Genomic DNA, 17,199 nt, shown 5'->3' with positions numbered 1-17,199 from the left:
AAGCTGTTCAGTACGAACAGACCCGAGATGAGCAGTAATAAAACTGCAAAATTGCAAAAACTGGAGAGACGCTGAGCCTCGCGATGTGTTCGCGCCGCCATCTTGGTCGAAACATGCTAGTCATGCTAACAACATTATAGTAACTTGCTAATCATGCTAGAAACATACTAGCAACTAGGGATGTGCAACAGTGATCGAGTACTTGACCGCGACAGCAATGATCGATCACTTAAACGATGATCAAAATTATTATTACATTTTTTTGATTGGTTATGGCAGCACGTTGGGCGGCGCCCTGATCTCTGATTGGTTAGCTTCCCACTTGATGCCTCAAAAAACTTAAGAAGACATAATAATGGCCTCAAAGTCATGTATTGATGGCTGGCTTCCCTTTGAGAAGAACGATGAAAATACAGTTCAGGGTAAGCTGTGTAGCGCCAAGCTCTCATACAAATCTACAACAAATACAATGCGCTATCATCTAAAATTTGTACATAAAATATCTGGCGATAACAGAGCAGCAACTCAGAAGAGCATTGAATCACTTGCCGTAAAACCTAAATGCAATGCAGGCAGAACCGAGAAGACGACAAAGCTATTCGCTGAAATGGTGGTGAAAGATTTGCTGCCCATTAGTTTCAGGGACAGAGAAGGTTTACTTGTCCAGTGGTACCTGGCTGTTCCTGCAAAATCTGTTCCAGCGGAGCGAATTTATTCCTCTAAATGTGAACAGGCTGCGCACTCGGCTCTCATCTGAGCACGTAGACCGCCTTATGTTTTTGAATAGACATTTGAATGTTTCACCGGTCGTGGTAAATATAATATCCATTTTTAAAAAAATATTATTATATTAGTTTTGAGTTTTAGCTATAGTTAAAATATCTAGGCTATTTTGGTCTGTTTTATACCTTATAATAGTTGTTTGGTTAAACTTGGTGAACTTTTTTCTTATCTTTTAAAAACTACGTTTCACCGCTGGATCAAAATATGCTGCTGAAGTTATAGCCTACTGGAAGACAATGTTTTGTATAAAAAAAAAAAATGCCGTTAAATGAAGTAGCAAAAAAAGGATCTTTGTGTGTTAATTTTTAAATCACAGACAAATAATGAAATGGTCTTCATAAAATAAAAATGCACTGGATATATTTGTAGCCTAATTACATTATATTTGTAGAGATGACAAAAATTTAAATTATTTGTCATAGTTTTTATCTAAAATATATTTTAAATCCCATTCAATTATTTAGCAATAATCAGTGATTTCCATGCTGTTAAATAATATTTAAATAATATTTTGGTTGATCAGAAAGTGCAAATTGAATACAAAATATTAATTAAATATTAAAATGCTTAAAAAAATAACGATAGTGACACTAATGTGAATTAATTGTACTTTCGTGTTTGTAAAGCACAATCCGATCGAGTTACACTTTCGGTCAAGTTCACATCTGCATCGGCGAATTTTTTTCAGATAAAAGTTGCAAGAGCTAGTGTCTGATTAATTAACATGAATAATTATGCTGAAATCGCTGCATATCATCGATTCGTTTCATGCTCATGTAAGCAATGCCCGATAATGATATTGCTCTTAAATGTTTTATTTTTCTATTATTATTGATATTTTATTACTGATGTTATAATAATGCAGCCGAGCTTTTTTTCCGTCATATTTGTGGGCATAATTCAATTCATATGGCTTCGAAAACGCACAGGTTTATGGAAAATAAAACTTAACTTAAAAATAAAACTTAATTACAACTATTACACTTAACCCTTTCGAGTCGATTAACGCATATATGCGTTTTGAGTCATTTTCTCCTGATAACCCCGAAAAGAACTTAAATTACACTTTCAGTTTTAATCGTACAGATAAGAGCAATACATCAATCGAATCTGTAAAGAGTCTAGTTTTTTTTGGATACAGACATAATAACAAAAAACCTTTGTGCACTTATAAAATAAAGATAACAAACAAGGTGCGCTGTCTACAGTCTTTGTCTCCGCTGATCGTCATGTACAAACATTTCATTAAAATGAACTGTAACTCCGTGAATACTCAAAGAAGAGACATGAGAGAGATATCTATAGAAAGCCTGGAATGTCTCCTTTTAAACTAAACAGGTGCTGCCGAAAACAAATATTCTGAGATAAAGTAATCCATATGAAAACAACGCAATGTCTGTTTTTCATATCTCCGCTCATTATATCTAATGTGACCACGCCCTCGCGCTGAACGCTCTATTCAGATTCAAACTGAAGCGCGCGGCTTGAATACGCCCACACAGAAGAAAAAGCAGCCAGACTATTCTTCAAGTTTTTATTTTATTTTACTGTTTGCTTCGCGATGAGAGGACTAAGACATAATTCACCCCAAAAAGGTGTGATGTGGTTGAGGATTTGAGAAATGGATTTCTTCAGAAAAAAGAATGAAGCACTTTAATCAGCAGAGATCATAAACATGAGTAAGTCTCTTTTTATTTATTTGTACTAGTTTTCACATAACGTGTAAACATTTTACTAGTCAGACTTTTTCCAAAGACTTTTTCCAAACTATAATTCCTGACTAAACGTATAATCAAGTGAAACATTATGAAGTTTCAATAACAATATACAATACTATACCATTCAAAAGCTTGATGTAAATAATATAAATGTGACAAATAGAGATAACTCTAACAAATGTAAAAACAATGCAGTTCTTTCGATTTATTCCCCCTAAAAAAAACCTGAAAAATATTATCAGCTCTTTTCAACATTAATAATAATAATAATAATGATGATGATAATAAATGGGGTTTATTTGGTAGAAAATAAGATTGTTAAAAGGATTTCTGAAGGATTGTGTGACTGAAGTAAGGATGCCAAAAAAATTGTTTGAAAGTCAGCTTTGATTGTTCCTAATAAACTGTTTAACTGCTCCCCCAAGTGGATATTAAATTATGTTGTGGGATAATTAAATATATTCTTAATAAACTACAAACTAAAATTATATACTTTTATTTTGTTCTCACATTCTTTCTTGTAAGTCCTCCCTCAGTGGCACAGTTGAATGGGAGGCTCATTATGCAGCTCATTATGCAGGCCTTTGTCTTCTCAGGTGTAAATCACAATGATATTCATGATAGTTGACGCCTACTCGCATATGACTTTTACCAACAAAAAGTGTTTTAGAAAATTTAAATCAATATATTGTTTTCTGTGAATGAGTAAACAAGATGATTTTCACATCATTCAGAAAGAAAAATTCTAGGCTACAAGCTCCAGTTCTCAACTTTTCCGGCAACCAATTTTATGTATGTGTTTTATTGCCTTATTCAAGTGATTTAACATTTTTAGTTTTTCACTAACCATGCATAACATTTTTTTTCTCAAAAATACAATCATGTACATGCATGCCTTTCACATATTATTATAGCCCAGTTTGTGCTGATTACAGTGATATTAGACTTTACCCATTTAGATATTTATAAGAAACTGAAAAAAGCACAAATGTCAGGGCATGACAAAACTTCTCAAGGCCCCAAAAATACCCTTAGACTCCAGAGGGTTAATAACGTAGATGAAAATATAGCACAAATCTGCCATACATTTATAATGAGAACTTTATAGGAATCTATAGTAAAATCTGTCCTTGCCCATCTTTCAGCGCGCTGTCATTAAAATGCATCAGCGGGAGCTCGCGCTCTCTCTCTCTCTGTCTAACGCATAACTTAGCATCCTATTGTGCTGATACAAGTTGTAATGTTACGTCTGATATGTTATCTCAGTTATCTGATTTATCATAGGATGTGTCATAAAATTAGCTTCCGTTTATTGGTATAGGCTACTCTTCACCTCAGGCAGATATTTCTTGCTCCTTTATTAATAACATTGCTTGATCATAATCATTATCTAACCTGTCCTAATCATGTGTTCATGTTTTCATAGACAGATTTTCATGTCAGATTTTTTTTTTTCATTTTCATAACAATCTTCAGATTTTTTCATTATATACATTATGACCATGCCCCGCCCCCCGCATAAGCCCCACCCCCGATTAATCGATTAATCGTTTTTGAAACCTATCGATGATCGAAATGAGAAATTTCCCAAAATGCCCATCCCTACTAGCAACAATGCTAATAATGCTAACAACATGCTAATCATGCTTAAACATGTTTCTAACTTCTAAGTAATCTATATTTCTAACTAATCTATCATTCTTTCAAACTAATCTATCTATGAGTCCTAAGCAAAGACTGGTGGGACGTGGTCCTGTTCCACTTCACATACGCTGAGTGAAAGTTTTATAATGACAAGATACTATTTATGACACTTTTATTTCTACATCACCTGGCATGTGCATTACTTTCTAGTTTTGGTTTTCAATCCGATCAAGTGTTTACATGTCCTCTCGCTCAGATTAAAAAAGGAATAAACCACCCCTTACAATCTGATCAAAATTTTAGTTGGATCTGGCCAATTCAATCTGATTGACGTGTTTACATGTGACTTTTTTTATTCTGATTGTGCTTCTAGTCCTATTACGATCAGATTAGTAGTGTCCATGTAAACGCAACTATTGATAAGAATGGTACAGGCACAGACATTGCTGCTGCCAGCAGTGTTCATCAAAGTCTGCTGTCACGGCGAGCCTTTTGACAAGATACAACACTTTACGAGCTAATCAAAGCAAATGATTGTGATAACATAACATTTTCCTAAACTATTTTAAACTTTAGAGCTATGAGTGATGTACCAAAATAAAATAAGCTGACTAGGCTGTCTACTAGGGGGAAATTAATCTGCAAGCAAACAAAGTCGGTGGTCGCACTGTGCCTTTTGTCAAGAGAAAAGGCTTTAATAGTTAACCAAAGCTAACAACTGTGGTTACATACATCTTCCTAAACTCTATTTTAAAGGTTTAAGAGCTATAAGTGATGCGATAATAGGCGGAAATTAGCCTAATCTGCTCACAAATTTACCTTCGTGGTACAAGGGCTTCCTTCTGAACCGAAGCATTACCGCTATCGATTTTTAACAAAACAGCCCTACTCAAATGTATTTAACCTAACTATTTTCACTCTTATTGTCTAAAAAAGTTATCCAAAGAGGTTTACTTGGCGCCAGTAGATAGCCTTTTTTTCCACCATTAAATAAAAACCTTGCTAATTGGAGTAATTTACATGCACAGTGCCAAGAGAGCCATAGTCTATAAGTAGGCCTCACAGCTGAACTTCTTAACTTAATACTTCAATTAACATGTATAATAAGTAGTGCTGTCAATCGATTAAAAAAAATTAACTAATTAATCGCACAATTTTTTAAAATTAATCGCGATTAATCGCAATTAAAAGACTGAAACTTTTTGGATATGTAAATGTAAAATGTAAATAATTAATGTAAACTCAAGACAAAGAAACTATTTAAATTCAAAATATGATTGTTTATTGGAATTTTTGTTTAATTTGTAACAAAGATTTTCTCATGTAAACAACATACCTGCAATAAACCATCAATATCCTCCAAATTAACTGTTGGCTTGAAAGCCATATTTATTACAGAAATAAAAACACAGGCATGTAAGTACCATTTGAATTTCAAAACAATCAATGCCAATAAAAAACAAAAATGATTTCCATGTTGAATTCTAAGTGGACTGCAAAAAAATTCCAAAGTATAGTCATTGCCAGTGCTTTAAGTGGGCCGGTGGTACCGCCACTTCCAAATATAGCTCTTGAGCGTACTGCCACCTCTCCATGCGCCCAGAACGTGCTTGTAGCGTACCGGTACGCTCATTTGGACATCTGTTTTAATAGAGGTTTTAATCTTTTACCTGCACTGCCGATTTTCAGAGCGCCCTTCACAATGCAAGCTTCCTAATTCATCCCACCCAGAGCAGAAACTACATTACCCATTCACCCTTAAGTTACACAAGTGAATAGCGCATGTGTCGCTTTTCCCACTGTTAAGTGTCAACAACTCAACGTGGCCGGAGAAGGTGTGTGAAACTCGTTATGAGTGTACACCACTCTCGATTCGGTTAAAAATCAAATACAGTTAACAACAACACTTAATATGTTTTCTGGGCTTCGGACTCTGAATACTGCAAGAACAAGACGAGAATCAGATGATTCGCTGACTGACACCTCACCAAATTCGAATCCTATCACTGCAGGTCAGACTCAAGCTAATGAAGTAATGCAGCTCTTTCATGAAGGGTGATCAGACGTCCCGAAAAATTCGGGACAGTCCCGAAATCTAAACTGTTGTCCCGACTCCCGAATCTGGCCCTAATTGTCCCGGAAGTTATACTAAAGCAAAATCTTGAGTATTTATTGTCTGATAAACATTAAAAACTGTCTGCGGAGGTTGAGTCGTCCTGCAGCCCCCGCTGGCTGCTCATTGGCTGCAGCATATTTTTTCTAAGTTCTAAAATACCGTAGACGGCAAGGCACAAATTTAGATATTCATTTATCTAATTAATCTATAGCCTATGCACAAATACAATATGATCTTTTTGTCCCCTTTTTGTTTTAAAGCTTGATGAAGAGAGAGAGCGCAAGTTGCTGCAGCTGCGAGGAGGACAGTGATGCACGCGTACAGGAGTGATTGACAGTTCACGGCACTGTGTACAAAAAATACTCCGCTACACAATTATTTCGTTATTTTCGTTTAAGCTTATTAACGTTAAGTGTTACAGAAAGGTCTGATTTACGCACTGTTACAACAGTCATTGTTTTTTTTTTTTGTTTTTTTTTTAACAATGACATTTGAGTTCATGATTTTAATGTTGCTGTTTCTTGTGGCAGACTGAATGAAGAGTAATGTTTTTTATACTGAAACTTTCCGTCTAAAAGTGCTTCCTTGGTCTTATCCATATTTCTTTGCACGTTGAACACACATAGGCCACAACTGGAAATAAAAAAAACTGCAACCGCGTTAATTGCGTTATTTTTTTTTAACGCGTTAAATATTTCAAATTAATCGAATGCGTTAACGCGCTAATTTTGACAGCACTAATAATAAGCCTTTTTTTATTGGCCCACAGCCAGGGTACGAAATTAACACGCGCCAAGTGCGGTTAGATTTTCCGTTTGGGAAGTAAATCTCAAAAGGCTATCCCCCACACTGGTGGGTGAATGTTCATCATACCAAAATAGTAATACAAAAATATTACAATTGCCTTTTGTAATGTTATGATGCCTGGAAATTAGTTCAAATCTCCTGCGAATCTAGAGCGAGCGAGCGAACAAAAGCGCGCATGCAAACCGTGTAGCGAGCGCACGGCAGAGAGGGAGAGACCTTGTGCGTATGCGTGTCTCTCTCTCTCTCTCTCATGCAGTGGTGACGCGTTCATATAAACTGCACCTAAACGCTGTTAAAAAAAAATATGACATTTTAATTGTTTATTAATCAAGTGTTTCTGTGTCAGCTGCAAAGATGAAGTAGACACTGACTCGCGATCTTCGCAGTAGTGAAGGCACCGGAGAAAAATGCATTTCTTACGGATTAGCCTATACCCTACTTTTATTTACCGTATTTTTCGGACTATAAGTCAGACCAGAGTATAAGTCGCATCAGTCCAAAAATACGTCATGATGAGGAAAAAAACATATATAAGTCGCACTGGACTATAAGTCGCATTTATTTAGAACCAAGAGAAAACATTACCGTCTCCAGCCGCGAGAGGGCGCTCTATGTCTTCAGCGTAGAATACAGGAGAACTGAGCAGCATAGAGTGCCCTCTTGTGGCTGGAGACGGTAATATTTTCTCTTGGTTCATGTCAAATTAATTTTGGTAAATAAGTCGCACCTGACTATAAGTCGCAGGACCAGCCAAACTATGAAAAAAAGTGCAACTTATAGTCCGTAAAATACGGTAGTTTTGAATGGTTCTGTTTAAAAGTAGAAATTTCAAGCTTTCTGTAGATAATAGATATAGGATATTTCTAATTTGTTTAGGTCTGTGAGGCGAGTAGTCTAGGCTACCTATACGCTGAATTTCTGTTCATGTCTGAACGTGTTGTGATTTATACAAAATAATGAAACATGGATTAAAATTAAGATAAAATTAATACAAAACGAAATTCGTTTCAAAGAGAGGCTTTGTGTTTTGTTTGATCTTTTCTCTCTCTCTCTCTCTCTCTCTCTCTCTCTCTCTCTCTCTCTCTCTCTCTCTCTCTCTCTCTCTACTTGGCTTGTGTCCAGTGTTGAAGTTATTTGTTTATCAATGAAATACTGTTATTATAGTGTACAATTGCACTTTATTATTACACATTGTGTAGCTGATCATTCTAAAGGTCCAGTCTGTCTTTTAATTTTTATGTAAATGTTACTCTTTGACATATTGAGTAAATCCTATGGACCAAGGCCTGTTGTGATATCTTGATTAATCCAAGTCCTATGGTAGAGTTCCCTCTTACTTGAATGTAGCTCACTCACTTGCCCTAACACACATGCACACTCACATACACCTACAGAACTGCTCCTGACTTTCTCTTTCTCGCTCTCTCTGGTTCTCGATCTCTCCCTCCCATTGTTGAAATTAAGTTATAATTGCCTCATTAAATTAAATGTCATTAACTTTACTTAACACTTAACACTGCTACAGTTGAAGTTTGAAGCCGTGTTGGTAGTAAAAATATTGTGATGGTAGTAAAATAGGTGGTAAAAAGGTAGTAAATTAAATTTAAGAATCTCTGTATTAACCCTGAAAGGTGATTGGACTCCGAGATGAAAATAACAGCGTTTCAACGACATGGCAAAAACAAACACAGCTCTTCCTTCTCCGTCAGGGGGCACAACAAGACCACGCCCCCTTTTTGTGAATTCATGTGGGCGGAGATTAGTCAAAAAACTGTTTTAGTGACGTCGGCTTTAGTCCAAACGGGTCGTTTTTTGTAGGCGAATTCTGTTAAATAAAATATCTCGCTTGGCATTGAACTTTGAGCTTTAGAATTTTATAGATATTATTTATACTCTAACAAGAACATTACACACTAACTAAAGTTTAAAACATGGGATCACGAAGAAGGGGACCTTTAAAATACAAAAATAACTGATATCATAGTTTAACACAGATAAAATCATAGTTAAGGCTTGCTTTACTAAGCCAATTACTGAGTATTTTTGTTTGTGAGTAGGGTGAGCCCTTGTCTTTTTGTCTGCGTGCATGTATCTGTGATGTTCTGTGTGTGGTTTTACATTGCTGTCATATTGACTGTGTTAAAGGATGAAAATGATGGCATGCCTTGACATTGTAAACTACAATCCTTATCTGCAATGCAGTTTAGTCTGGATTTCAGTGGATTATATTGCGCTAAGCTCCCGCGGAGTGAAGAAGAGGTGGGGTTACGAGACTTCTCAGACAGTTGAAGTGTCTAATGGAGTTAAGAGATTTGCTCTCAAGCTATTTTCAAGACTTAAGATTGGTTAATGTGTAAAAAAAAAAAAAAAAAAAAAAAAAATTTACAGACCCACGTGGGGACTGACTATTAGCATCGGTTTGTAAAAAAAACAAACATAGGAGAAAAAAAACTGGACATAGGAGGTTTCCGCCCGACAGCGACAATATATTTAATTTAGTTCATGATGTTAGCTGGTTAAAAGAAACTCATACCAGAATGCTTAAAGATTAATACAGTACTTTCCCTGCAAGCACTGAAATAAAAACAATTCTGAAGTGTCATCTGCTTGTTTAACAATTTTTCTTTTCTTATAAATCATTCTCAGCTGGAGGAGGAGCATGTTGTCATGGAGCCAGCATTGAGTGGTGTGGCCATGGCCCCACAGGGTTTAAAGAGGAAGGCAGAGACTCCATTAAACTCATCCCCTGAACCCGGACAAGTTATGCAAGAGGAGCCCAGTGCTAAAGCATCTGTTAAAAGCAAAGTGAGCAAACTGGTTTTGACATTTATTTTACCTTTTTTACTAGATAGTTCCATTGAGATCAGTGATCTCTTTTACAAGAGAGAGACCTGGTAGTAGTATCTGCCTTACACATCTCATAATTAATATACCACATATAGAATGCATATTAAATACAGAGGTATTTTACAAAAAAACAACTTCTTACTCTTCCACGTTCTTTCAGGGTTTCCACGGGTTCTTAAAAAAGCCTTACATTTTACAAGAAAGTCTTAATTATGATTTAAAGAGGTCTTAAATTTGGGGACGAAAGACCAGAATTGCAATATGGCTGAATGTAACTATTAAACTTCCAAAGGCTAATTTTATGATTTCATTGAATAAACATGAGCACTGCAAGTTCAAAGTCCAGTGCTGCACTGCTTGGTGTTCTGCTGTTACTGGGGAAAGTTATATTTCTACCAAATGCTGGCCTGCTGGCAGCGAATAAATGATTATTTTCAATACAGCTGTTATTTTCTTCAGTGTTCAGAACAATGTGAAAATCGACCCATGTTTTTTACCCTGCATAAACACTAGTGCTGGGTAAACCGGTTCATACCGAAAACCAGTGTATATTTTCGTTACTATGTTAATTTTTAATATACCACCATACCGATGTATTTAATTACTCATGTTGCGCCGCGGCCGCGTGACACTGTTTCAGACGGACCCTTTACAATGTTGCACTTCTAAGCAGCGACTGTGAGGCGTGGTGAGGGTAAACACAGTAGTGCTCTGGTGTTACATTATAACACCTGTTTCACGCATACTCCGTCTGCAGTGCATATTGCGTATTTTTTTACGCACCCATGTTAACGGATTTCAGCATTCATACTACACGAAGTTGCAGTCAGTCAGTGCGTTCAAGGAGCGGTGCGTCTGCAGCAGTGCAGCCATCGTTTACGTACCTAGTCTATTTTTGCTGTGCTGCAGGCGCTGAATTCAAAGCGCATTGTTCACGGGAAAAATTAACATGGATGGACATGGAAATGCATTCATTTCACAATAAATGTATACCAATTAAAGCTGTTTCACACGCAACACATGGGTTTTTGGCTAGGTTTAAAACAAGAAAAAGTGCACTTTTAGATAAACAAGGAAAACAATATATATATTCACTTTTATGCAGGCAGAAAAACTAAACGGAGATTGTGTGAAAAGGGTGTTACAGGGAAGATGGATGCTGCAGAACTAGTAACTATCATGGCATAGAACTTGTGCCAAAAAGAGGAACCATTTTATGCAAGTGCTGTCGGACTAAAAGCACGTCTTGGAATATCATACAGCAGAAAATGCAGTGTACACCTGATTATGGATAAAAAATAAAAAAGTCAAACCGGCATAATTTAGAAAAAAAAGTGATATAAATTTTTGTTCAAGCCGCCCAGCACTAATTCACACAGGGCTTTAAATGTGAACTGGTGGATCGATAAGAAGAAAATGTAAATGTAAATATAGAGGTGTGCAATATGTATGATATGCAATATTGTAATTGTAATTTTGTGCGATTTGATATAAGTACACTGCGAAAAGCAAACATAAAACACTCCTACAGAGTGCACGCATACATTAGCTGATGAAGTCTAGTGGGTTAGACTAGTGCACGTTTGCGCATTTAGAGTGCGTTCTTTCACTGCATGCACTAATCAGTCTATTAAAATGCATTTGGAATTATCACATCAATTATATTTGTGTAATTTCATATAGTTAATATCACATGGAGTGCTGTTTTCTTTTCTCCAAAAAGCAAGTATGATTACAAATGTGGTATAAATTTTATACAACTGTTAAATAAACAAGTAGTTAATATTAAAAGACATACGTTTTATAGGGCTGGGTATCGATTCAGATGTTCCAGATCGATTCGATTTCGATTCACAAGCTCTCAAATCGATTCCGATTCTCAATTCGAATTTCTATTAGAGCTGTTATCAGGCCTTAAAAGTTAAGACCGACAGGACCTGAGCCCGACAGATTTCGGCCCGACCGCTTTTTAAAACCCCAAACCCAATTACACCCCAAGATTATTAAAATGTATGCACGCATGCAGCTCTTTTGCCTTTTGTCAGGAATGAGTCATTTATTCATGTTTTAACATAATTTATACATGACTATCGTAGGCCACTTGGAAGTTTGAACAAAGAAATAAAATAAGTCCTCTGTAACATCGTAATATCTCAGCACTGTATAAATAGCCCTAGGTATAGGCTAATTTAGCATATAAATAGTCCAACGCACCAATAAAAACAAGTCTTTAAAAAAAAAAATTAAATTAAGATAAATTCTAAATTAAGATGGGTATTTGGCAATTACGAAATTAAGATAAAGGCTCTGCCGGATTTGCTTCGCCATAGCAGCTGACATAATAAAATAATAATGCCAACAGTAGCTTATATAGCCTATTCTGTCTACATTATGCATTTAAGACTCAATTAATATTTAGTTATTATTTGAAAAACATTTACTCACCAAGATTAGGTAAGGCCTACGTGTTTTTGTGCAGAAAAATGATTGAATCCACTGTAGATGGCTTCAGCGCGTTCCTGCGCTCACTGATGGTGCGTCCAGCAATATAACCCTCTGGCTCATTATTCGAGGATTCTCATTATAAACAAGGTCAAAACTTTTCCAAACCTCAGACTCTGCTTTAGTTGCTGGTGCTACCAAAACATAATCATCAGACGCAAGCCTCCGTTTCAACTACTCAGCATACATTTTCGCATGTAAAATGATATAATGAAGCCCGAATCTAAATGAAGTCCGATCGGGTCCCGTCAGGTTCGGGCAAAGATCTTAAGCTCTATTTTCAATGCTCGATTCTCGATTCAAATAATGAAGATTTAATAAAAATACTATATGTATAAAAAAGAAAAGTGAACATAAGTTTACAATTGGGTAATTAATAAAAATAAATTAAGAGCCCCAAACATGTATATTAAACTCTTTTATTTTAGGTACACTTGGGTACATTAAAACAGAACCCATCTCTAATTTTCAAATGCATACGATTGTTAAATATATACAAGTTTGATGCAAGATGAAAAATGCTTTGTTCTTGTCCACAACACTATCGTCGTCGTCTTGCTTACGAAATCTAAAATGCTTCCATACCTCTGACTTTTTATGTGAAGGTGGCATCAACGTCGACAAAGCACCTGAAAACCTTTAAGCCAGTGGTTCTCAATGTGTTTTTTTCCTACCGGGCCGCATTATGGTCCAAGTACAAGTCTCGCGGGCCACACGCACATTACGTCACCAATACAAACCAACCTGATTTCTAATATTATAGCCTACATATTATGATATCTAATCGATTAGATTCATTGAAATGAAATAATTCTACTACACCTGATTCTGTCGGGAGTTGAAAAGTTTGTTAAATTCGTCTCAATGTAGTAACAGCACAATGAAGTTGCGATTGTAAAGCCTGTGTTATACTTTCCGCATGAGCAATCCGGACACAGACACGGCCAGCGCGAACGCAGACTTCTTCAATTTATACTTCTGAAAGCGCACGCTGATGGTCCACTCTGCAACAAACATGCGAACAAACAATTGCCCAGAATCATTGCACATCGCTGTCTTTATATTCTTTATTGACGGATTGCACAGGTTTGATTGGCAATGGGCTTCTTCACACTGCCTGAACATGTGCAATTGTGCTTTTGAAGACTACTGACCACGCGCACCTGTCCGCACTGTCATCTGCTCAGAGCCTCCATGCACTCTCCGAGGATGATTTTTATGTCACGCCTACCTCGCGGATGCAGAAGTATAAGAGGCTTTAAGATGCAGTCTGTAAGACACGCACAGGAGCATGACCTGACGCGCGACATTGCAGAAAATGTGCGTTCACAAATGTAGCCTATGTTGATCCAAATATGGAAAGCACTTTCGAATTTCTCTCCAGAGATGTTTTACCACATTTCTTCAATTAAGGATGATTGCTGCGTAGTATAAGACTTGCAAAAGTTTGTGTGTGTGTGTGTTCAGCATACGTTGGGCCGCATTTGAATTTGTGACGGGCCGCGGGTTGAGAACCACTGCTTTAAACTGAATGAATGAATGACAGGTTCGTTGGTAACATCGAACAAGGCACATAAGAGTGTGACATCTAGTGTAGAAGATTTGTAATTAGATTAAGGCCAATCTTATGTTCAATGTCTGCATAATTATGGAAAAAAATCGATTCATGGCCTTTGTGAATCGATTTTGAATCGACCACTTTTTTAAAAACGATTAATCGAAAAATCTTTTTTTTTTTTACCCAGCCCTAACATCTAGACACCATATTTCCTGGTTTTGCTCTATTTATCCAACAAAATTTTTTTAAAACATAGCCTCACTGTTTTTTTTTTGCGTCTCTAAGCAAAAGGATGCTGTTTTGTTTCCGAATGATTAATTTCAATTGTAATAAGTCACTAATTTACAGTGACTTACTGCCACCTGTTGGTTTTAATTTCGCATTTAAGGTGTCTTTTCATTTTTTAAACAACTTCAAACATAAGATTTCAATATGATTAATGCATTTTTAACTGCAGGTGAAGGTATTCCATGTTCCTCTGAGCTGCATTAAACCGTATGCAAATGGATGTAAATGATAGTTCTAATGCAGCTTCTGTGTTTTCTCTGCATTGCAAAGATAAATTCTGTTGGTGCTTATTTAATTTGCTTGGTAACAACCCAAATGCAAGAATCTGACTATCGTTATAGATAAAATCCCAGAATATTTTTGAGATCTTTTTTTAATCAATATCGCACATCCATAATTTCATTTAATTGATGATAATTGTTTAAATTAATATATTAATAAGTACTTTTGACTTTAAAGGATGAAATGTAAAGTATCATTTTATAAAACTTTGTTTTTGTGAAAACTGAACTGTAAATTATGCTTTTTACAGTAATTGTATGGTATTTTATGGTATTTTATATGGTACTGTAGACATCGCCCTACCCCGCTCAAGACAAAGCCTTATTTTGTTTATATGAAGAGATTTATTTGTGTTACTTATTAATTTAATTTGGGGTTTATTTTAAAATTACATATTAATTTGTTATTTACATTTACATTATATTTAAATTGTGTCATTTAGCAGACGCTTTTATCCGAAGTGAGACTTACAAATCAGGACAATAAAAGCAATCAAAACCAACAAAAGAGGAATAATAAGCAAGTGCTATTTTGGTATATTATTATAGTTATTATAGAATTTTGTCCAAGCAATAATAAAAGAACCCATTTAATGTATAATTTTTCTTAAATTTAAAAAAATATATATAATAATGTGAATTAAACCTGAAATCTAAATCTTGAATCAAATCGTGAGTTGAGTAAATAGTTACATTCCTATTCAATGACGTGGTTATAATTAGATCCATGCTATGGTTACGTAAAAAAGAAAGCCCTAAAAATTTGAAATGTGTATTTGGTGCCAAATGTTCTAAATACAACAAAACACTGTGTAGTTCTATCATCTCCACCGATTGGAGGAAATATAACCTTATCTTATAATGTTGTAATGTACTGTAATATTTTTCCATTTCTGTCAGTTTCCCGCTCAGGAGGAGGAAGATATTGATATGGACACAGTTCATGACAGCCAGGCATTCATCTACCACCATCTGAACATGTTGGAGAGACCTTCAACTCCAGGCATGACACAAATACTGCACTATTTCTACACACACTATCAATCATGTAGCAGAAACAGACAAGACAAAAATATATAAACATACCTGGATGAATCTGTCTTATCTTTCAATAGACATCAGGACATTGTTTCAACTTTTCTCTAAATTTCACAGGTAAAGAACCATCTTCAGTGGAGCAAGCCATGTTGTCCATGCCAGGAACACCCATGCCAACACTGAGCAAAGAGAACACATCCTCTAAACATGGAGATCACCACCACCACCATCATCATCATGAGCACAAAAAGAAGAAGAAGAAGCACAAACACAAACATAAACACAAACACAAGCATGAGAGTAAAGATAAAGACAGAGACTCTCACGCCTTTAGCAATAGCCCTGCCAGTGGCCGCTCCATTCGTTCTCCATCTCTGTCTGACTGATCGTGGTATCAGCCAACTAAAGTAGTTTGAAATAACATTGAAATACACATTGCTTTAAGCATTTCTGGTGGGGTTTTTTTTTTCAGTTTATTGTTTTATAAATTATGCAGTGCTGTAAAGACATTGCGATAGCATTCAACATGTACAATTTCAGTGTTTCAATTAAAAGTTAATTCAAAAATAATTTTAAAAAATAATTAAAGAATTTTTACATTATACAAGAAGAAAAATATTGTTCTGCAGTATCATCTGACATCACACAAAGCTGCTTGGTTTGTGGCCTTTTAACAGTGCAAACGCACAGATTCACATACTCTTACCATACTGGATCACTAGGGTTGCTTCCTGCCATTGAATCTCTAGATACATTTCTACATTCTGTAAGTACTTTCATGAGGGAACATTTCACATTGTGGGCTCTATGGTCAACTTGGTTTGATAAATAATTTAAATAGTTGCTTAATTTGTAACTTGTAATTGTAAAAGTTAGTATAGAATATATAGTATAGTATCTAGTACTTTTATTATTATTATTATTATTATAGAACCTTAATGTTCCTTTGAAAGTATACTAATTTGAGCCATTAATAATTTTTACATAATTCACCTTTTGCATTTGTCTTCATTGTAGAAATTTTACTAGGGATTTATTTTTTACTGATGTTTTGTTTGCATAAATCCATAAAGAAATGCTAAGCTTTCTATCATTTTGTCTTTTGTTACCACAAAAAATAAAAATAAAATGTATGTAAATGTTTAATGTTCATGAGTTTGCGCTTCAGTTTCCAAACAAGACCTCAAGTTAGATGAATAGGTAAAAATGTCATTGTTTATTATTTCTTAGATGAACATGCTTGCACAAATGTTTGCTTGTGGTATGGGGCAAAAAAAAGCACATTACGAGTACCCTGTTATTAAAGGGATAGTTAAACCAAAAATTGATATTCTGTTGTCATTCACTTCCCCTCAAATTCTGCCAAACCTGCATCAATTTCTTTCTTCAGTTGAACACTTAAGATATCTGAGAAAATATGTATAACCAAACAGTATGATTTTGATAGCATTTAAAAAAAAAAAACCTATCTAAAGAAGTCAATGGTAGTTCCAGTTTGGTTACCCACATCCCTTCAAAATATTTTATTTTGTGTTCAACAGATGAAAGAAACTCTAGACTTGAGGGTGAGTTAAAATTGTGTTATTAGTATTTTAGTATTATTCCTTTAAGAACAAA

General features: G+C 35.5%; 1 protein-coding gene across 2 annotated transcripts in view; it reads left to right on the top strand.

Annotated features, from left to right (window-relative positions):
• Nucleotides 1-16,730, top strand: part of taf2 (TAF2 RNA polymerase II, TATA box binding protein (TBP)-associated factor) — a 152,675-nt gene extending 135,945 nt beyond the window's left edge. For both annotated transcript variants that reach the window (XM_052577873.1, XM_052577871.1), the window contains exons 24-26: nt 9,715-9,873; nt 15,445-15,547; nt 15,700-16,730. In XM_052577873.1, coding sequence (XP_052433833.1) covers nt 9,715-9,873; nt 15,445-15,547; nt 15,700-15,968 — 531 coding nt within the window. In that variant the 3' untranslated portion in view covers nt 15,969-16,730. The remainder of the gene's footprint in view (nt 1-9,714; nt 9,874-15,444; nt 15,548-15,699) is intronic.
• The last annotated feature ends 469 nt before the right edge of the window (nt 16,731-17,199 follow it).

The sequence above is a fragment of the Carassius gibelio genome, chromosome B16 (assembly GCF_023724105.1).
Source record: "Carassius gibelio isolate Cgi1373 ecotype wild population from Czech Republic chromosome B16, carGib1.2-hapl.c, whole genome shotgun sequence".
NCBI lineage: Eukaryota > Metazoa > Chordata > Actinopteri > Cypriniformes > Cyprinidae > Carassius > Carassius gibelio.
The sequence above is the reverse complement of the archived record's forward strand: the minus strand, read 5'-3'. Positions and strand labels throughout refer to the sequence as shown.